Source organism: Carcharodon carcharias, chromosome X (genome assembly GCF_017639515.1).
Source record: "Carcharodon carcharias isolate sCarCar2 chromosome X, sCarCar2.pri, whole genome shotgun sequence".
Taxonomy (NCBI): domain Eukaryota; kingdom Metazoa; phylum Chordata; class Chondrichthyes; order Lamniformes; family Lamnidae; genus Carcharodon; species Carcharodon carcharias.
Window position 1 is genome coordinate 9,363,730 of NC_054507.1, and position 22,142 is coordinate 9,385,871.

Below are 22,142 nucleotides of genomic sequence, written 5' to 3' on the forward strand. Positions count from 1 at the left end.
GTTGGACATAGGTATAAATAACTGAGTGACTACTCTGTAGAACCATATAAATTTAGAGTTTACAATTTAGCCCATTGTGCTGACTCTTTGCTGGTTCAAATCCTAACTCATCCAGATCATCAAGTGATTATTCAATTTTCTCCTTAAAAAAATACTATTGTGTCTGGCATTCTCTATGGTAAAACATTCCATTCAGATAGAAGGAAAGACTAACATTTATATAGCACCTTTCACAACTTCAAGATGGCTCAAAGCACCTTGCAGCCAATGAAGTACCTTTGAAGCGTAATGTAAGAAATATTCCACCTATACGAGCATATGAAATAGGAACAGGAGTTCGCCACTCAGCCCCTCGAGCCTGCTCCGCTGTTCAGTAAGATCGTGTTTGTGTTTTGAATGCCACATTCCCATCTACCTCTGATAACCTTTGATTCCCTTGTCTAACAAGAATCTATCTACGACAAAAACAAAACTACCTGGAAAAACTCAGCAGGTCTGACAGCATCTGTGGAGAGGGATACAGTTGACGTTTCGAGTCTGGATGACCCTACATCAGAACTAAGACACGTAGAAGTGAGATGAAATATAAGCTGGTAGAAGGGGGCGGGACAGGAGAGCTCGATAGGGGTCCAGTGATAGGTGGAGGCCAGGAAGAGACTGCCAAAGATGTCATAGACAAAAGGACAAAGGGGTGTTGACGGTGGTGATATTATCTAAAGGATGTGCTAATGGGGACATTAAGGGAAGCAAGCTAGTGGCAGATGGCCCTAGTGTGGGTGGGGTGGGGGGGAAGGGATCGAAATGGGCTATAAGGTGGAGATGAAACAATCGATTGAAATAAAGTTAAGAATAGGAGGGAAAAGAAAAAATATAGTGTGTAAAAAAAAACAAAAAAAAAATTATAATAAAAAAAACTATAAATTATTTGAAAAAGGGGGATCGGAAAGGGGGTGGGGATGGAAGAGAGAGTTCATGATCTAAAATTGTTGAACTCAATATTAAGTCCGGAAGGCTGTAGAGTGCCTAGTCGGAAGATGATAGATGATAATCTATCCACCTCTGTCTTAAAAATATTCAATGGCCTCACCTCCACCACCTTTGGAGGCAGAGAGTTACAAATTTGCACAGGAAAAAATTTCTCCTCATCTCTGTCTTAAAAGGGTGACCCCTAATTTTAAAACAGTGCCCCCTAGTACTGGACTCACCCACAAGAGGAAACATCCTTTCCACATACACCTTGTTAAGGCCATTCAGGATCTTATATACTTCAATCAAATCACCCCTCACTCTTCTAAACTCCAGTGGAAACAAGCCCAGCCTGTCTAACCTAATGTTTGGGCCTGAGATCAGCTCCGACTGTGTGGGTGGACACCCCATGCCAGTGGCTCTGAAGGTCACAGTGGCCCTCAGCTTCTATACCTCCAGCTCTCTCCAGGGCTCAGTGTGGGATCTGTGTGGAGTCCCCCAATCAGCTGTTCACAATTGTGTCAAGCTGGTGACAGATGTTCTGTTCAGGCAGGTATTGACTTTCCTTCATTTCCGTACAGCCGAGGCCAGCCAGGCTGAGTGAGCCAGAGGCTTTGCAGTGATTGCTGTGTTCCCCCGTGTCCAGGGTGTAATAGACTGTACACATGTGGCCATCAAGGCGCCAGCGGGTGAACCCGGTGCCTTCGTCAACAGGAAGGGATTCCACTCCATGAACATGCAGATAGTGTGTGACCACAGGGTGCTGATTCTGTGCAAGGTACCCAGGCAGCTCCCACGATGCCTACATCCTGAGACACTCCCAGGTGCCGGGGCTCTTCAGTGCTCCAGCCCGGCTGGATGGATGGCTGCTGGGTGACAAGGGCTATCCCCTCAGAAGGTGGCTCATGATGCCTCTCCCCACCCAAGAACAGAAGCTGAGCAGCGGTACAATAGGAGCCACAGCACCACAAAGGCTGTGTTAGAGAGGACCATAGGTCTTCTGAAGATGCACTTCCGATGCCTGGGCCGTTCAGGGGGAGCACTACAATACCCCACAGAGCGGGTATCACTGATAGTGGTTGCATGCTGCGCTCTCCACAATCTGGCACTGGCAAGGGGGGACCCACTGGAGGAAGAGGATCTTGACCCAGCTCCACAGGCCACAGAGGATGAATCCAGTGGTGAGTCAGAAGAGAAGCTCGCTGAGGAGAACACTGAGGGTGTGGAGGGAGACCTCAGTAACCTCCAGGGAGGCAGGGACACCAGGGCCACCTTGATCCAACACTCCTTCAGCTAGACTGCCAAAGATCAGCTTCCACCTCACCCCAAGGCTGCTGCCTCCATCCCGGGTGTCTGAAATGACCCTTTCATTTGCACCCAAAGTCTACTCAGTGCCTGTGCAATAAAGTCTCCAGCCACTCACGTCCAGCATTACAGACTGGCATACCTTGCACCAGAAAGGAAAAAGGTGAAACATACTCAGGCCATGATGACAAAATCACAATTTATCTCATTTTGACAATCCAAAAAAATTAACATCACCTTCTCAGGTCTTAATTCCCAGAGCAGAAAACAGAAACAAAACATTACACAACAAAAGGTCACCCATGACCATCCCTCCTGTGCTCATGGTGCCTTAAACTTATGTTTCTGGGTGCTACATCTTGGTGCCCCCCTCTAGCTGGCACCAGCGTTGGAGACAGCTGCTGACTGTGTCCTGTTGGCCTTGATGACCTTAGCAGCCATCCCTTGCCAGTGGAGTCTGTGTTGGCCCCACCTGGGAGGGAGCAGCCAGTGCCATGGCTTGCATCTCCCCAGTCATTGCAGCCTCATCAGATGTCATGGTCACTGGCAGAGGGGTGGAGGAGCTGCTGTCCTCATCCAGAGCGCCCTGAGAGGAGCCCACAGAGACGACAGGCAGCTCGTGTGCCAATGTGAGGTCGCTCTGGACCTCCCTGCTCACCATTGATGGACGGGCACCGAGCTGGGATACTGGGTGCCTCATCCATCTCCCACACCAACACTGACCAGCTGATGTCAGTGTCTGTGTGAGGGCTGCAGGTCCCAGCGCAACCCCAGGAACCTCTGACTCTGTTCCTGGAGCTGCCTCTCCATGAGAGTCACCACTCCCTCAATGGAGGAGGCAGTGCGCTCGGCCATGAGGGTCATTGCATTGCTCATGCTCCACATGGACTCCTCCACAACGGAGACCATGGCACATATACCCTCATGGATCTCCGACTGATCTTCCTGCACATCTCGCTGGGCATCCAGCATCTGCTGCCTAATGGACGGCTCCAGAGGTTCATCATCTGCCTTTGACTGAGCATCGTCCCGGTCCCCAGCAGCCCTCCGACTGCCAGCGCCCTGGGCACTCTCTGCCTCCGCCTGCACCTCAAGCGCGTCTGAAGTGCCCTCACCAATGTGCACCGCGATACTAGACTCTGATCTAATGCCCACCGAGATGCTAGTATCTGTGCTGGTGCCTGGTTCAGAGAGCGGGTGTGATGAGGGTGCATCTGGAGTCTGGCGGCCCTCAGGCATCAGGGGCGGGTCTTCGGGGTCCTGAGAATGAGTGCGTGCCGGAGAATCTAAGGGAGAAGAAGGACATGTCATTAGTTAAAGTCATCACACTGTCACTGTGCATGCCAGACACCCTGGTGAGACAATGGAGATCTGCATCATGGCACCATCGTCTTTCAATGATCAATGGGGACTCCAGGTTTGAGGCTGCCATCAATGAAGAGACTCCACTGGAATGGTTGCACAATCTGAAACTCTCACCTCTGTGCTCTGCGCTCTTACCTTCGTCTGACATCCCCGCCTCTCCACGCCTGATTGACCGAGGTGCATGGTGCCTCTCCAGCTCCAAGGCTCAAACCTGGATAGGATTAGGAGGTTTGGGGAGGCTCTGCCAGTCCGCGACCTTTCTATATTGTTATGGGATGTCTTCTTCTGAAAAGACAGAGGAGCATTGATGGGTCCACTCTCTACCTGCAGCACCATTACAGCCTGGCCAACCCCAGCTGAGGAACACCTCACAGGGCACATCCGAGTTGTGGCTCTCCAGCTGCAAGGCACTCAGCCCAAGCAGCCAGGGCTCACCCCCTTGGCCAGCTCCAGTGGACAGCTGGCACTCAGACTCTAGCACCCCTGAGGGGGGACAGCCACACCTTAACACTTGACCACACTGATCCATGCCAACATGGTATTCACCCTTCCTGAGTGCAGCAGGTCATTGAAGCGCTTCCGGCACTGCACCCAGGAGCGCCGCACCACGTCACGGCTACTGACCAGCGCTGCCACCTCCTCCCATGCCCTCTTGGTGAGGTGCGGCGGCCTCCTCCTCCTTCTATCTCTGGGGTCAAGGGTGTCCCTCCCAGCAGCCCCCTCCTCCAGGAGGACCGCGAGGCACTCGTCCAAAAACTGGGGGGGGGTAGGGAGCCGAGCGCCAACCTGACCTGCCCTCCCGCTTGGCGTCCCCAACCGCACTCGATGCCATACCTTCAGTGTTCACAACGCAGAAGAGATGTTCATCCCTGGCATCCTTCCAGGGGCTGCCCGTGCCGTTTATAAACCGGCCGCCGGGTTGGCATTGGACCTGGCGGCTGACAAGCCCCGCCCACCCCTTCCCGACCATTGGGAAGACCCAATTCATGCTGTGCTGGAGGGGGCGGGGCCTTAATTGACCAGCCAGTGTGAAATCATGATCAGGGGCCAACCGCAGGTGGCAGCTTGTTTCCCGACCAGTCACAGAGCCGCCAATCATGCCAAAGGTCAAATTCAGGCCCATGTGTGGAAGCGGAGGATGTTGATATGGTCCTTAATGAATACTTTGTGTCTGTTTTCATAAAAGTTGACAGGCATCACAATCAGAGAGGAGCAGTGTGCAATATAAGATGACATTAGATAGTGAGAGAGGAAGGGGTTTAACATCTTTGAACGTGGATAAATCCCAAGCCCAGATTAAATGTATCCTCGGTTGTTAATTGAAGCAAGAGAAGCATTAGCAGAGGGAGTGGTGCCAGATGCTAGTGGAGACTGCTAGTGTTGTTTAGAAAGGGAGAAAGGGAGAAAGGGACAGACCGAGTGACCACAGACCAATCAGCCTATCCTCGGTGATGGGAAAATTATTGTGAATAGGACAAACCTTCATTTGAAAACACACCGATCAAAGACAGTCAGCATGGATTTGTTTAGGGAAAGTCATGTCTGATTAACATGATTGGATTTTTTGTGGAGGTAATAAGGAGGGTCGATGAGGGTCATGCATTGATGTAGTCGATATGGATTTTAACAAAGCTTTTGATAAGTTCCCACCTGGCAGGCTGGTCACAAAAGTAAAAGCCTGTGGGATCCAAGGCAAAGTGGCAAGTTGGATCCAAAATTGGCTCCAAGGCAGGAAGCAAAGGGTAATGGTCGATGGTGTTTCTGTGATTGGAAGACTGTTTCCAGTGGGGTTCCACACGGCGCGATGGAGGAGTCTGTCTGTCTTCAGTCTGAGGTGATAGCGCCGACATTGCAACGCACCGAGGTCAACACTGGTAGGATGGCGGCCGCCATGGAGACCTTGGTCCAGGACGTTGCTCCTGCACTGCTGCGTGGGCTTAACCCCATCACTGATGCCATAGTTGGCCCCCAACAGTGTGTAGGAGAGAGGGGTGTGGGGCAGCTCGATCTCACTCCAGCTCCCCCTTCTCCTCAAGGAGTCAGCCAGGGGCCCTCGGGCACCCATAGGGAGGAGGATCAGCAGGTGCACACCCCGGGGCCATCCACCCAGGTGACTCCGGGAGTGTCCGGCCCATCCGAATCCCCTCTTCCTGTGACCCCAGCAGCTCCAGCTCCACAGGCCGAGGAGGGTGCCACTGCCACACAGCAGGATCCCGAAAGCAGGCCGGGGACCTCCAGGTCTCAGCCCTCCAGAGAACACCCACCAAGGTCATCACAGACAGGGTGTCCCAGTCAGCAGGCTGCCCCCACCTCCACTGTGGATGTCTGGGGTGCACCAAGATGTCACTTTCACAGCCATTGGCAGTGGATGCCCTCCATGTCCCCTTGGCACCAAGTCCTGCAGTAAGTGGCAGGTATGAGCGACCAGGTCCCTAGACATGCACAGTTGTCGGTGACATTGGTTCTCAGTCATCTGCAGGAATGGCAGGCGGGGTCTATAGACCCTGGGTGTCGCTTGGCGCTGAACAGCCACAGTTCACTGTCACTTCTGGGCAGTGTGTGCAGGAGTCCCTGCTACCCTTTTGGTCTCCTTATTTAAGGAAGGATGTAAATGCATTGGAGACTATTCCAATGGTTCAGTAGAACTGGAACTGGAACTACATTGATATCTGGAATGAGTGGGTTGTCTTATGAGGAAAGGTTGGACAGTCTGGGCTTATTTCCACTGGAGTTTAGAAGAGTTTAGAAGAGTATACAAGATTCTGAACACAGTCTTGACAAGGTAGGTTTGGAAAGGATGTTTCCTCTTGTGGGTGAGTCCAGGACTAGGGGGCACTGTTTTAAAATTAGGGGTCGCCCTTTTAGGACAGAGATGAGGAGAATTTTTTTCTCTCAGAGGGTTGTGCGACTTTGGAACTCTCTGCCTTAGAAGGTGGTGGAGGTGGGGGTCACTGAATATTTTTAAGGCAGAGGTAGATAGATTCTTGTTAGGCAAGGGAATCAAAGGTTATCGGGGTTAGATGGGAATGTGGAATTCGAAACACAAACAGATCTTATTGAATGTTGGAGCAGGCTCGAGGGGCCAAATGGCCTACTCCTGTTCCTATTTCTTCTGTTCGTATGGTCACATCGGACAACCAGAATGTGACAATCTGTGAATGAAACACTTGCCCAGGGAACTCAAAGTGATCATACTTTACCTTCCAACAGACAGCAGGTTAATAGCTATAGCTGATCCAATCACTTCCTGCATGTCTGAGCCAATGATTGCTAGTTCCACCATTAGCCACAGAGCAATTCGAGGGACCTGCAACATTGACAACATATGAAGTATTAGTCATTCTCATGTATCAAAGCTTGATTCCAGGTGAGGAAGGCCATTCAGCCCATCTAAATATATCCATTCAAAAAGTTCCTAACACCCCTTTCCCCCATTGTAATATCTGATTATTTCTTAAATGATTCCACGATTTTTTGACTATTCTCCTCTATCGATGTGCTGATCTTCGTTCCAGGGGTAGTGGGTACATGCTGGAGTCTTGCCTGGGGAGGCAGCGACAGTGGCTGCTAAGGTAGACTGTTTAAAAGGCTTGCCTTAGTACTCTGGGACTTTGTCCCTGTTGTAATAAAAGCAGATAGGCCTTCTACCCCTTAGTGCCAGCTCATGCCAGCCCATGTGTCCCCACCCACTGCCCTTTGCCCTTACACCCTCCATGCCAACTCACCCTATATCTACCATGGACAAACCTCAGGAGCCGTGCTGAGATGAAATAAAACAAAGTTCTAAGTATCCATTACAGACTTCACTATATTAAAAAAAACACTCTGATAAAAGCCCATTCAACACATTTAAATCCCTTCAAGTATCAAACCTTTATAAAAACAAACATTTGTATTCATAGCCCCATATTAAAGACAACTAATCCCTTAATAACCTCTTGGAGCTGTCAACAAAGGATGAACTTACAGGCCACCCACAGTGATAATGATAGTTGTGGAAGCAGGCTGGCAGTACTATACTGTAATGCTCAGCCTTGTGTCAACAAACAACTATTAAAATTGCAAGCACCATTTTTTTCAATTCAGAGACACAGCAGGCTGTTTTTTTTTCCCAAAAGACCAGGGAATTTAAATAACTTGACAGATCCACAGACCTTATTCACATTTACGCACATACACGTCGACTCTTAAATCATCATTTGCACACTACGAAACGGACCAAGCTCCAGCAGAAATGGGGCCAGCACTGAGTTCAAATGGCCCTGCTGGGTTTGGGTTTCCCATATGTGTGAATCATCTCTTGACCCTTTCCACCACACCCACCCCCATCGTCTGCACGCAACCCCCCACCACCCCCCCCCACCCTGACCCCAGTGAAAATAGGACCTGTCGGAAGCAGGGGTCAGGACTTCTGGACCCAGAGTCTTGGTGCCATTTTGGAGAAGGCAAATCTGGGCCTCTGTGTGGAGAAACTTCCAGATATGAGACCTAAATTTTCAGATGACTGCTTTGACCCTGAGGCCCCATGTACTATTCTCACAATTTAATTTCAAGTAACAATACAGAATGACTGTTTCTGGTCCATGATCAATCTTATATCCCTCGAAGTGGTCACTCTCAGATATCTCCTTTCCAAAGAGAGTAGCCCAGATTTCTCCAGTCTTTCCCCATAACTCAGACACAAGACACTGGTGAACAGCCTCATGGCTCCAGCAACAAAGCCCATTTCGCCTCTTGAGAATGTTCCGCCATTTAGTGAGATTATGACTGATCTGTGACCTAACTACATATTTTGCTCCATATCCCTCAATACCTCTGGTTGACAGAAATCGATCAATCTCAGTTTGAAAATTAACGATTGATCAAGCATATATTGCCTTTTGCAGACGAGAGTTATGTATCTGGACAGTCTCTTTGGAGCATCACTGTTCCTGGCTTCTCACCATTTTACAAAGTGCTCTGTTCTAGCTTTTCTCGGCCCAAAGTGGATGACATCACTTTTTCCAAGATTGAAATCCATTTGCCACAGTTTTACCTATACACTCAATCTATCGATATTTGTTATAACTTTATGCTTCCATGTAAACTGTTTACAATGCTGCCTATCTTTTCCTCATTGGCAAATTTGGATATGTGACTTTCTATCCCATCATATGAGACGTTAATAAATACATTTGAGGTCCCAATACAGATCCTTACAGAGCACCATTACATCACTGGGAATACCCGAAGATATACAAGGATGATCCCAGGAATGTGTGGGTTTACATATCAGGAAAGCATTGACAGGCTGGGTCTCTTTTCTCTTAGAAACAGGAGACGGAGGAGTGACCTAATAGAGGTCTATAAAATTCTGAAAGGTTTTGATCGAGTGGATAAAGAGAGAATGCTTCCTCTTGTGGGGAAGAGCAGAACGAGAGGCCATCAGTATAAGATAGTCACCAAGAAACCCAAAAGGGGATTCAGAAGAAACATCTTTATCCAGAGTGGTGAGAATGTGGAACTCACTACAACAGGGAGTGGTTGTAGTAAATAATATGGATGTATTTAAGGGGAGCTAGACGACTATGAGGGAGAAGGGAATAGAGGGCTACGATGGGAGATTTAGATGAGGAGAGATGGGAGGAGGCTTGAGTGGAGCAGAAACAACAGCATGGATTGGATGGGGCGAATGGCCGGTTTCTGTGCCGTATATCCTATGTACCTGACCATTTTTATACTCTTTGTCCCCTGCTGCTGAGCCAATTTTTATCTCAGGTCAGATCGTGCAATGTTGCCAGCACTTGAAATTTTCTCACTGTCTCACTGACCAGAACTGGACACAATGCTCAAGGTGGGTCTGAAACAGAACTGGACACAATGCTCAAGGTGGGTCTGAAACAGAACTGGACACAATGCTCAAGGTGGGACTGAAACAGAACTGGACACAGTGTTCAAGATGGGTCTGAAACAGAACTGCACACAGTGCTCAAGGTGGGATTGAAACAGAAAAGGACAAAGTGCTCAAGGTGGGTCTGAAACAGAACTGGACACAGTGCTCAAGGTGGGACTGAAACAGAACTGGACACAGTGCTCAAGGTGGGACTGAAACAGAACTGGATACAGTGCTCAAGGTGGGACTGAAACAGAACTGGACACAGTGCTCAAGGTGGCTCTGAACAGAAATGAACACAATGCTGAAGGTGGGTCTGGAACAGAACTGGACACAGTGTTCAAGGTGGGTCTGAAACAGAACGGGACACAGTGTTCAAGGTGAGTCTGAAAAAGAACTGGATACAGTGCTCAAAGTGGGTCTGAAACAGAAATGGACACAGTGTTCAAGGTGGAACGGAAACAGAACTGGACACAATGCTCAAGGTGGGTCTGAAACAGAAGTGGACACAGTGCTCAAGGTCGGACTGAAACAGAATTGGACACAGAGCTCAAGGTGGGTCTGAAACAGAACTGGACACAGTGTTCAAGTTGGGACTGAGAGAGAATTGGACACAGTGTTCAAGGTGGGTCTGAAACAGAACTGACAATGTCTTCAAGGTGGGACTGAAACAGAACTGGACACAGTGCTCAAGGTGGGTCTGAAACAGAACTGGACGCAGTGTTCAAAGTGGGAATGAAACAGAACTGGACACAGTGTTCCAGTTGGGACTGAAACAGAAATGGACACAGTGTTCAAGGTGGGACTGAAACAGAACTGGACACAGTGTTCCATGTGGATCTGAAACAGAACTGGACACAGTGCGCAAGGTGGGATTGAAACAGAACTGGACGCAGTGCTCAAGGTGGGACTGCAACAGAACAGGCCAAAGTGATCAAGGTGGGACGGAAACAGAACTGGACACAGTGTTCAAGGTGGATCTGAAACAGAACTGGACACAGTGATCAAAGTGGGACTGAAACAGAAATGGACAGTGTTCAAGGTGGGTCTGAAACTGAACTGGGCACAGTGTTCAAGGTGGGTCTGAATCAGAACTGGACACAGTTTTCAAGGTGGGTCTGAAACAGAACTGGACACAGTGCTCAAGGTGGGTCTGAAACAGAACTGGACACAGTGCTCAAGGTGGGACTGAAACAGAACTGAACACAGTGCTCAAGGTGGTTCTGAAACAGAACTGGACACACTGCTCAAGGTGGGTCTGAAAAAGAACTGGACACAGTGCTCAAGGTGGTTCTGAAACAGAACTGGACACAGTGCTCAAGGTGGGTCTGAAACAGAACTGCACACAGTGCTCAAGGTGGAAATGAAACAGAACTGGACACAGTGCTCAAGGTGGATCTGAAACAGAAGTGGACACAGTGCTCAAGGTGGGACTGATACAGAACTGGACACAGTGCTCAAGGTGGGTCTGAAACAAAACTGAACACAATGCTCAAGGAGGGTCTGGAACAGAACTGGACACAGTGTTCAAGGTGGGTCTGAAACAGAACTGGACACAGTGTTCAAGGTGGGTCTGAAACAGAACCGGACACAGTGCTCAAGGTGGGACTGAAGCAGAAGTGGACACAGTGCTCAAGGTGAGACTGAAAAGAACTGCCCACAGTGCTCAAGGTGGGACTGAAACAGAACTGGACACAGTGCTCAAGGTGGGACTGAAACAGAACTGGACACAGTATTCAAGGTGTGTCTGAAACTGAACTGGACACAGTGCTCAAGGTAGGACTGAAACAGAACTGGGCACAGTGCTCAAGGTGGGTCTGAAACAGAACTGGAAGCAGTGTTCAAAGTGGGAATGAAACAGAACTGGATACAGTGTTCCAGTTGGGACTGAAACAGAAATGGACACAGTGTTCAAGGTGGGACTGAAACAGAACTGGACACAGTGCTCCATGTGGGTCTGAAACAGAACTGGACACAGTGCTCAAGGTGGGAGTGAAACAGAACTGGACGCAGTGCTCAAGGTGGGACTGAAACAGAACAGGCCAAAGTGATCAAGGTGGGACGGAAACAGAACTGGACACAGTGTTCAAGGTGGATCTGAAACAGAACTGGACACAGTGATCAAAGTGGGACTGAAACAGAAATGGACAGTGTTCAAGGTGGGTCTGAAACTGAACTGGGCACAGTGTTCAAGGTGGGTCTGAATCAGAACTGGACACAGTTTTCAAGGTGGGTCTGAAACAGAACTGGACACAGTGCTCAAGGTGGGTCTGAAACAGAACTGGACACAGTGCTCAAGGTGGGACTGAAACAGAACTGAACACAGTGCTCAAGGTGGTTCTGAAACAGAACTGGACACAGTGCTCAAGGTGGGTCTGAAACAGAACTGGACACAGTGCTCAAGGTGGGTCTGAAACAGAACTGGACACTGTGCTCAAGGTGGAAATGAAACAGAACTGGACACAGTGCTCAAGGTGGATCTGAAACAGAAGTGGACACATGCTCAAGGTGGGACTGATACAGAACTGGACACAGTGCTCAAGGTGGGTCTGAAACAGAACTGAACACAATGCTCAAGGAGGGTCTGGAACAGAACTGGACACAGTGTTCAAGGTGGGTCTGAAACAGAACTGGACACACTGTTCAAGGTGGGTCTGAAACAGAACTGGACACAGTGCTCAAGGTGGGACTGAAACAGCACTGAACACAGTGCTCAAGGTGGTTCTGAAACAGAACTGGACACAGTGCTCAAGGTGGGTCTGAAACAGAACTGGACACAGTGCTCAAGGTGGGTCTGAAACAGAACTGGACACAGTGCTCAAGGTGGGTCTGAAACAGAACTGGACACAGTGCTCAAGGTGGAAATGAAACAGAACTGGACACAGTGCTCAAGGTGGATCTGAAACAGAAGTGGACACATGCTCAAGGTGGGACTGATACAGAACTGGACACAGTGCTCAAGGTGGGTCTGAAACAGAACTGAACACAATGCTCAAGGAGGGTCTGGAACAGAACTGGACACAGTGTTCAAGGTGGGTCTGAAACAGAACTGGACACACTGTTCAAGGTGGTTCTGAAACAGAACTGGACACAGTGCTCAAGGTGGGTCTGAAACAGAACTGGACACAGTGCTCAAGGTGGGTCTGAAACAGAACTGGACACAGTGCTCAAGGTGGAAATGAAACAGAACTGGACACAGTGCTCAAGGTGGATCTGAAACAGAAGTGGACACATGCTCAAGGTGGGACTGATACAGAACTGGACAAAGTGCTCAAGGTGGGTCTGAAACAGAACTGAACACAATGCTCAAGGAGGGTCTGGAACAGAACTGGACACAGTGTTCAAGGTGGGTCTGAAACAGAACTGGACACACTGTTCAAGGTGGGTCTGAAACAGAACTGGACACAGTGCTCAAGGTGGGACTGAAACAGAACTGAACACAGTGCTCAAGGTGGTTCTGAAACAGAACTGGACACAGTGCTCAAGGTGGGTCTGAAACAGAACTGGACACAGTGCTCAAGGTGGGTCTGAAACAGAACTGGACACAGTGCTCAAGGTGGGTCTGAAACAGAACTGGACACAGTGCTCAAGGTGGAAATGAAACAGAACTGGACACAGTGCTCAAGGTGGATCTGAAACAGAAGTGGACACATGCTCAAGGTGGGACTGATACAGAACTGGACACAGTGCTCAAGGTGGGTCTGAAACAGAACTGAACACAATGCTCAAGGAGGGTCTGGAACAGAACTGGACACAGTGTTCAAGGTGGGTCTGAAACAGAACTGGACACACTGTTCAAGGTGGGTCTGAAACAGAACTGGACACAGTGCTCAAGGTGGGACTGAAACAGAACTGAACACAGTGCTCAAGGTGGTTCTGAAACAGAACTGGACACAGTGCTCAAGGTGGGTCTGAAACAGAACTGGACACAGTGCTCAAGGTGGGTCTGAAACAGAACTGGACACAGTGCTCAAGGTGGGTCTGAAACAGAACTGGACACAGTGCTCAAGGTGGAAATGAAACAGAACTGGACACAGTGCTCAAGGTGGATCTGAAACAGAAGTGGACACATGCTCAAGGTGGGACTGATACAGAACTGGACACAGTGCTCAAGGTGGGTCTGAAACAGAACTGAACACAATGCTCAAGGAGGGTCTGGAACAGAACTGGACACAGTGTTCAAGGTGGGTCTGAAACAGAACTGGACACACTGTTCAAGGTGGTTCTGAAACAGAACTGGACACAGTGCTCAAGGTGGGACTGAAACAGAACGGGACACAGTGTTCAAGGTGGGACTGAAACAAAACTGAACACAGTGCTCAAGGTCGGACTGAAACAGAACTGGACACAGTGCTCAAGGTTGGAATGAAACAGAACTGGATAAAGTGCTCAAGGTGAGACTGAAAACGAACTGCCCACAGTGCTCAAGGTCAGACTGAAACAGAATTGGACACAGCGCTCAAGGTGGGTCTGAAACAGAACTGGACACAGTGTTCAAGTTGGGACTGAGAGAGAATTGGACACAGTGTTCAAGGTGGGTCTGAAACAGAACTGACAATGTCTTCAAGGTGGGACTGAAAGAGAACTGGACACAGTAGTCAAGGTGGGTCTGAAACAGAATTGGACACAGTGCTCAAGGTGGGTCTGAAACAGAACAGGACTCGGTGTTCAAAGTGGGAATGAAACAGGACTGGACACAGTGTTCCAGTTGGGACTGAAACAGAAATGGACACAGTGTTCAAGGTGGGTCTGAAACTGAACTGGACACAGTGTTCAAGGTGGGTCTGAAACTGAACTGGACACAGTGTTCAAGGTGGGTCTGAATCAGAAGTGGACACAGTTTTCAAGGTGGGTCTGAAATAGAACTGGACACAGTGCTCAAGGTGGGTCTGAAACAGAACTGGACACAGTGCTCAAGGTGGGACTGAAACAGAACTGAACACAGTGCTCAAGGTGGGTCTGAAACAGAACTGGACACAGTGCTCAAGGTGGGACTGAAACAGAACGGGACACAGTGTTCAAGGTGGGACTGAAACAAAACTGAACACAGTGCTCAAGGTGGGACTGAAACAGAACTGGACACAGTGCTCAAGGTTGGAATGAAACAGAACTGGACACAGTGCTCAAGGTTGGAATGAAACAGAACTGGATAAAGTGCTCAAGGTGAGACTGAAAACGAACTGCCCACAGTGCTCAAGGTCAGACTGAAACAGAATTGGACACAGCGCTCAAGGTGGGTCTGAAACAGAACTGGACACAGTGTTCAAGTTGGGACTGAGAGAGAATTGGACACAGTGTTCAAGGTGGGTCTGAAACAGAACTGACAATGTCTTCAAGGTGGGACTGAAAGAGAACTGGACACAGTAGTCAAGGTGGGTCTGAAACAGAATTGGACACAGTGCTCAAGGTGGGTCTGAAACAGAACAGGACTCGCTGTTCAAAGTGGGAATGAAACAGGACTGGACACATTGTTCCAGTTGGGACTGAAACAGAAATGGACACAGTGTTCAAGGTGGGTCTGAAACTGAACTGGACACAGTGTTCAAGGTGGGTCTGAATCAGAACTGGACACAGTTTTCAAGGTGGGTCTGAAATAGAACTGGACACAGTGCTCAAGGTGGGTCTGAAACAGAAGTGGACACAGTGCTCAAGGTGGGACTGAAACAGAACTGAACACAGTGCTCAAGGTGGGTCTGAAACAGAACTGGACACAGTGCTCAAGGTGGGTCTGAAACAGAACTGGACAAAGTGCTCAGGGTGGGACTGAAACAGAAGTGGACACAGTGCTCAAGGTGGGTCTGAAACAGAACTGGACACAGTGCTCAAGGTGGGTCTGAAACAGAACGGGACACACTGTTCAAGGTGGGTCTGAAAAAGAACTGGATACAGTGCTCAAGGTGGGACTGAAACAGAACTGGATAAAGTGCTCAAGGTGAGACTGAAAACGAACTGCCCACAGTGTTCAAGGTCAGACTGAAACAGAATTGGACACAGCGCTCAAGGTGGGTCTGAAACAGAACTGGACACAGTGTCCAAGTTGGGACTGAGAGAGAATTGGACACAATGTTCAAGGTGGGTCTGAAACAGAACTGACAATGTCTTCAAGGTGGGACTGAAAGAGAACTGGACACAGTAGTCAAGGTGGGTCTGAAACAGAATTGGACACAGTGCTCAAGGTGGGTCTGAAACAGAACAGGACTCGGTGTTCAAAGTGGGAATGAAACAGGACTGGACACAGTGTTCCAGTTGGGACTGAAACAGAAATGGACACAGTGTTCAAGGTGGGTCTGAAACTGAACTGGACACAGTGTTCAAGGTGGGTCTGAATCAGAACTGGACACAGTTTTCAAGGTGGGTCTGAAATAGAACTGGACACAGTGCTCAAGGTGGGTCTGAAACAGAACTGGACACAGTGCTCAAGGTGGGACTGAAACAGAACTGAACACAGTGCTCAAGGTGGGTCTGAAACAGAACTGGACACAGTGCTCAAGGTGGGACTGAAACAGAACGGGACACAGTGTTCAAGGTGGGACTGAAACAAAACTGAACACAGTGCTCAAGGTGGGACTGAAACAGAACTGGACACAGTGCTCAAGGTTGGAATGAAACAGAACTGGACACAGTGCTCAAGGTTGGAATGAAACAGAACTGGATAAAGTGCTCAAGGTGAGACTGAAAACGAACTGCCCACAGTGCTCAAGGTCAGACTGAAACAGAATTGGACACAATGCTCAAGGTGGGTCTGAAACAGAACTGGACACAGTGTTCAAGTTGGGACTGAGAGAGAATTGGACACAGTGTTCAAGGTGGGTCTGAAACAGAACTGACAATGTCTTCAAGGTGGGACTGAAAGAGAACTGGACACAGTAGTCAAGGTGGGTCTGAAACAGAATTGGACACAGTGCTCAAGGTGGGTCTGAAACAGAACAGGACTCGGTTTTCAAAGTGGGAATGAAACAGGACTGGACACATTGTTCCAGTTGGGACTGAAACAGAAATGGACACAGTGTTCAAGGTGGGTCTGAAACTGAACTGCACACAGTGTTCAAGGTGGGTCTGAATGAGAACTGGACACAGTTTTCAAGGTGGGTCTGAAATAGAACTGGACACAGTGCTCAAGGTGGGTCTGAAACAGAACTGGACACTTTGCTCAAGGTGGGACTGAAACAGAACTGAACACAGTGCTCAAGGTGGGTCTGAAACAGAACTGGACACAGTGCTCAAGGTGGGTCTGAAACAGAACCGGACAAAGTGCTCAAGGTGGGTCTGAAACAGAACTGGACACAGTGCTCAAGGTGGGTCTGAAACAGAACTGGACACAGTGCTCAAGGTGGGTCTGAAACAGAACGGGACACACTGTTCAAGGTGGGTCTGAAAAAGAACTGGATACAGTGCTCAAGGTGGGACTGAAACAGAACTGGACACAGTGCTCAAGGCGGGTCTGAAACAGAACTGGACACAGTGCTCAAGGTGTGACTGAAACAGAAATGGACACAGTGTTCAAGGTGGGTCTGAAACAGAACTGGACACAGTGCTCAAGGTGGGTCTGAAACAGAAATGGACACAGTGCTCAAGGTGGGACTGAAACAGAACTGGACACACTGCTCAAGGTGGGACTGAAACAGAACTGGACACAGTGCTCAAGGTGGGTCTGAAACAGAACTGGACACAGTGTTCAAGGTGGATCTGAAACAGAACTGGACACAGCGATCAAAGTGGGACTGAAACAGAAATGGACAGTGTTCTAGGTGGGTCTGAAACTGAACTGGGCACAGTGTTCAAGGTGGGTCTGAATCAGAACTGGACACAGTTTTCAAGGTGGGTCTGAAACAGAACTGGACACAGTGCTCAAGGTGGGTCTAAAATAGAACTGGACACAGTGCTCAAGGTGGGACTGAAACAGAACTGAACACAGTGCTCAAGGTGGTTCTGAAACAGAACTGGACACACTGCTGAAGGTGGGTCTGAAACAGAACTGGACAAAGTGCTCAAGGTGGTTCTGAAACAGAACTGGACACAGTGCTCAAGGTGGGTCTGAAACAGAACTGGACACAGTGATCAAGGTGGAAATGAAACAGAACTGGACACAGTGCTCAAGGTGGGTCTGAAACAGAACTGGACACAGTGCTCAAGGTGGGTCTGAAACAGAACTGGACACAGTGCTCAAGGTGGAAATGAAACAGAACTGGACACAGTGCTCAAGGTGTATCTGAAACAGAAGTGGACACATGCTCAAGGTGGGACTGATACAGAACTGGACACAGTGCTCAAGGTGGGTCTGAAACAGAACTGAACACAATGCTCAAGGAGGGTCTGGAACAGAAGTGGACACAGTGTTCAAGGTGGGTCTGAAACAGAACTGGACACACTGTTCAAGGTGGGTCTGAAACAGAAATGTACACAGTGTTCAATGTGGAACGGAAACAGAACTGGACACAGTGCTCAAGGTCGGACTGAAACACAATTGGACACAGAGCTCAAGGTGGGTCTGAAAAAGAACTGGACACAGTGTTCAAGTTGGGACTGAGAGGGAATTGGACACAGTGTTCAAGGTGGGTCTGAAACAGAACTGACAATGTCTTCAAGGTGGGACTGAAACAGAACTGGACACAGTAGTCAAGGAGGGTCTGAAACAGAATTGGACACAGTGCTCAAGGTGGGTCTGAAACAGAACTGGACGCAGTGTTCAAGGTGGGACTGTAACAGAACTGGACACAGTGCTCCATGTGGGTCTGAAACAGAACTGGACACAGTGCTCAAGGTGGGATTGAAACAGAACTGGACACAGTGCTCAAGGTGGGACTGAAACAGAACTGAACACAGTGCTCAAGGTGGGTCTGAAACAGAACTGGACACAGTGCTCAAGGTGGGTCTGAAACAGAACTGGACAAAGTGCTCAAGGTGGGACTGTAACAGAACTGGACACAGTGCTCAAGGTGGGTCTGAAACAGAACTGGACACAGTGCTCAAGGTGGGTCTGAAACAGAACTGGACACAGTGCTCAAGGTGGGTCTGAAAAAGAACTGGATACAGTGCTCAAGGTGGGACTGAAACAGAACTGGACACAGTGCTCAAGGTCGGACTGAAACAGAATTGGACACAGAGCTCAAGGTGGGTCTGAAACAGAACTGGACACAGTGTTCAAGTTGGGACTGAGAGAGAATTGGACACAGTGTTCAAGGTGGGTCTGAAACAGAACTGACAATGTCTTCAAGGTGGGACTGAAACAGAACTGGACACAGTGCTCAAGGTGGGTCTGAAACAGAACTGGACGCAGTGTTCAAAGTGGGAATGAAACAGAACTGGACACAGTGTTCCAGTTGGGACTGAAACAGAAATGGACACAGTGTTCAAGGTGGGACTGAAACAGAACTGGACACAGTGTTCCATGTGGGTCTGACACAGAACTGGACACAGTGCGCAAGGTGGGATTGAAACAGAACTGGACGCAGTGCTCAAGGTGGGACTGCAACAGAACAGGCCAAAGTGATCAAGGTGGGACGGAAACAGAACTGGACACAGTGTTCAAGGTGGATTTGAAACAGAACTGGACACAGTGATCAAAGTGGGACTGAAACAGAAATGGACAGTGTTCAAGGTGGGTCTGAAACTGAACTGGGCACAGTGTTCAAGGTGGGTCTGAATCAGAACTGGACACAGTTTTCAAGGTGGGTCTGAAACAGAACTGGACACAGTGCTCAAGGTGGGTCTGAAACAGAACTGGACACAGTGCTCAAGGTGGGACTGAAACAGAACTGGACACACTGCTCAAGGTGGGTCTGAAAAAGAACAGGACACAGTGCTCAAGGTGGTTCTGAAACAGAACTGGACATAGTGCTCAAGGTGGGTCTGAAACAGAACTGGATACAGTGTTCAAGGTGGAAATAAAACAGAACTGGACACAGTGCTCAAGGTGAATCTGAAACAGAAGTGGACACAGTGCTCAAGGTGGGACTGATACAGAACTGGACACAGTGCTCAAGGTGGGTCTGAAACAAAACTGAACACAATGCTCAAGGAGGGTCTGGAACAGAACTGGACACAGTGTTCAAGGTGGGTCTGAAACAGAACTGGACACAGTGTTCAAGGTGGGTCTGAAACGGAACCGGACACAGTGCTCAAGGTGGGACTGAAGCAGAAGTGGACACAGTGCTCAAGGTGAGACTGAAAAGAACTGCCCACAGTGCTCAAGGTGGGACTGAAACAGAACTGGACACAGTGCTCAAGGTGGGACTGAAACAGAACTGGACACAGTATTCAAGGTGTGTCTGAAACTGAACTGGACACAGTGCTCAAGGTAGGACTGAAACAGAACTGGGCACAGTGCTCAAGGTGGGTCTGAAACAGAACTGGACGCAGTGTTCAAAGTGGGAATGAAACAGAACTGGACACAGTGTTCCAGTTGGGACTGAAACAGAAATGGACACAGTGTTCAAGGTGGGACTGAAACAGAACTGGACACAGTGCTCCATGTGGGTCTGAAACAGAACTGGACACAGTGCTCAAGGTGGGAGTGAAACAGAACTGGACGCAGTGCTCAAGGTGGGACTGAAACAGAACAGGCCAAAGTGATCAAGGTGGGACGGAAACAGAACTGGACACAGTGTTCAAGGTGGATCTGAAACAGAACTGGACACAGTGATCAAAGTGGGACTGAAACAGAACTGGACAGTGTTCAAGGTGGGTTTGAAACTGAACTGGACACAGTGTTCAAGGTGGGTCTGAATCAGAACTGGACACAGTGTTCAAGGTGGGTCTGAATCAGAACTGGACACAGTTTTCAAGGTGGGTCTGAAATAGAACTGGACACAGTGCTCAAGGTGGGTCTGAAACAGAACTGGACACAGTGCTCAAGGTGGGACTGAAACAGAACTGAACACAGTGCTCAAGGTGGGTCTGAAACAGAACTGGACACAGTGCTCAAGGTGGGACTGAAACAGAACTGAACACAGTGCTCAAGGTGGGTCTGAAACAGAACTGGACACAGTGCTCAAGGTGGGACTGAAACAGAACGGGACACAGTGTTCAAGGTGGGACTGAAACAAAACTGAACACAGTGCTCAAGGTGGGACTGAAACAGAACTGGACACAGTGATCAAGGTTGGAATGAAACAGAACTGGACACAGTGCTCAAGGTTGGACTGAAACAGAACTGGATAAAGTGCTCAAGGTGAGACTGAAAACGAACTGCCCACAGTGCTCAAGGTCAGACTGAAACAGAATTGGACACAGCGCTCAAGGTGGGTCTGAAACAGAACTGGACACAGTGTTCAAGTTGGGACTGAGAGAGAATTGGACACAGTGTTCAAGGTGGGTCTGAAACAGAACTGACAATGTCTTCAAGGTGGGACTGAAAGAGAACTGGACACAGTAGTCAAGGTGGGTCTGAAACAGAATTGGACACAGTGCTCAAGGTGGGTCTGAAACAGAACAGGACTCGGTGTTCAAAGTGGGAATGAAACAGGACTGGACACATTGTTCCAGTTGGGACTGAAACAGAAATGGACACAGTGTTCAAGGTGGGTCTGAAACTGAACTGGACACAGTGTTCAAGGTGGGTCTGAATCAGAACTGGACACAGTTTTCAAGGTGGGTCTGAAATAGAACTGGACACAGTGCTCAAGGTGGGTCTGAAACAGAACTGGACACAGTGCTCAAGGTGGGACTGAAACAGAACTGAACACAGTGCTCAAGGTGGGTCTGAAACAGAACTGGACACAGTGCTCAAGGTGGGACTGAAACAGAACTGGACAAAGTGCTCAAGGTGGGACTGAAACAGAAGTGGACACAGTGCTCAAGGTGGGTCTGAAACAGAACTGGACACAGTGCTCAAGGTGGGTCTGAAACAGAACGGGACACACTGTTCAAGGTGGGTCTGAAAAAGAACTGGATACAGTGCTCAAGGTGGGACTGAAACAGAACTGGATAAAGTGCTCAAGGTGAGACTGAAAACGAACTGCCCACAGTGCTCAAGGTCAGACTGAAACAGAATTGGACACAGCGCTCAAGGTGGGTCTGAAACAGAACTGGACACAGTGTCCAAGTTGGGACTGAGAGAGAATTGGACACAGTGTTCAAGGTGGGTCTGAAACAGAACTGACAATGTCTTCAAGGTGGGACTGAAAGAGAACTGGACACAGTAGTCAAGGTGGGTCTGAAACAGAATTGGACACAGTGCTCAAGGTGGGTCTGAAACAGAACAGGACTCGGTGTTCAAAGTGGGAATGAAACAGGACTGGACACATTGTTCCAGTTGGGACTGAAACAGAAATGGACACAGTGTTCAAGGTGGGTCTGAAACTGAACTGGACACAGTGTTCAAGGTGGGTCTGAATCAGAACTGGACACAGTTTTCAAGGTGGGTCTGAAATAGAACTGGACACAGTGCTCAAGGTGGGTCTGAAATAGAACTGGACACAGTGCTCAAGGTGGGTCTGAAACAGAACTGGACACAGTGCTCAAGGTGGGACTGAAACAGAACTGAACACAGTGCTCAAGGTGGGTCTGAAACAGAACTGGACACAGTGCTCAAGGTGGGTCTGAAACAGAACTGGACACAGTGCTCAAGGTGGGTCTGAAACAGAACTGGATACAGTGCTCAAGGTGGGTCTGAAACAGAACGGGACACACTGTT

At 49.0% G+C, this 22,142-nt stretch overlaps 1 protein-coding gene across 1 annotated transcript in view; it reads right to left on the reverse strand.

Moving 5' to 3' along the window:
- The window catches only part of LOC121273337 (natural resistance-associated macrophage protein 2-like), a 192,805-nt gene that overhangs the window by 60,454 nt on the left and 110,209 nt on the right, over positions 1–22,142 (reverse strand). The window contains exon 3 of the mRNA XM_041180487.1: positions 6,837–6,943. Coding sequence (XP_041036421.1) covers positions 6,837–6,943 — 107 coding nt within the window. The remainder of the gene's footprint in view (positions 1–6,836; positions 6,944–22,142) is intronic.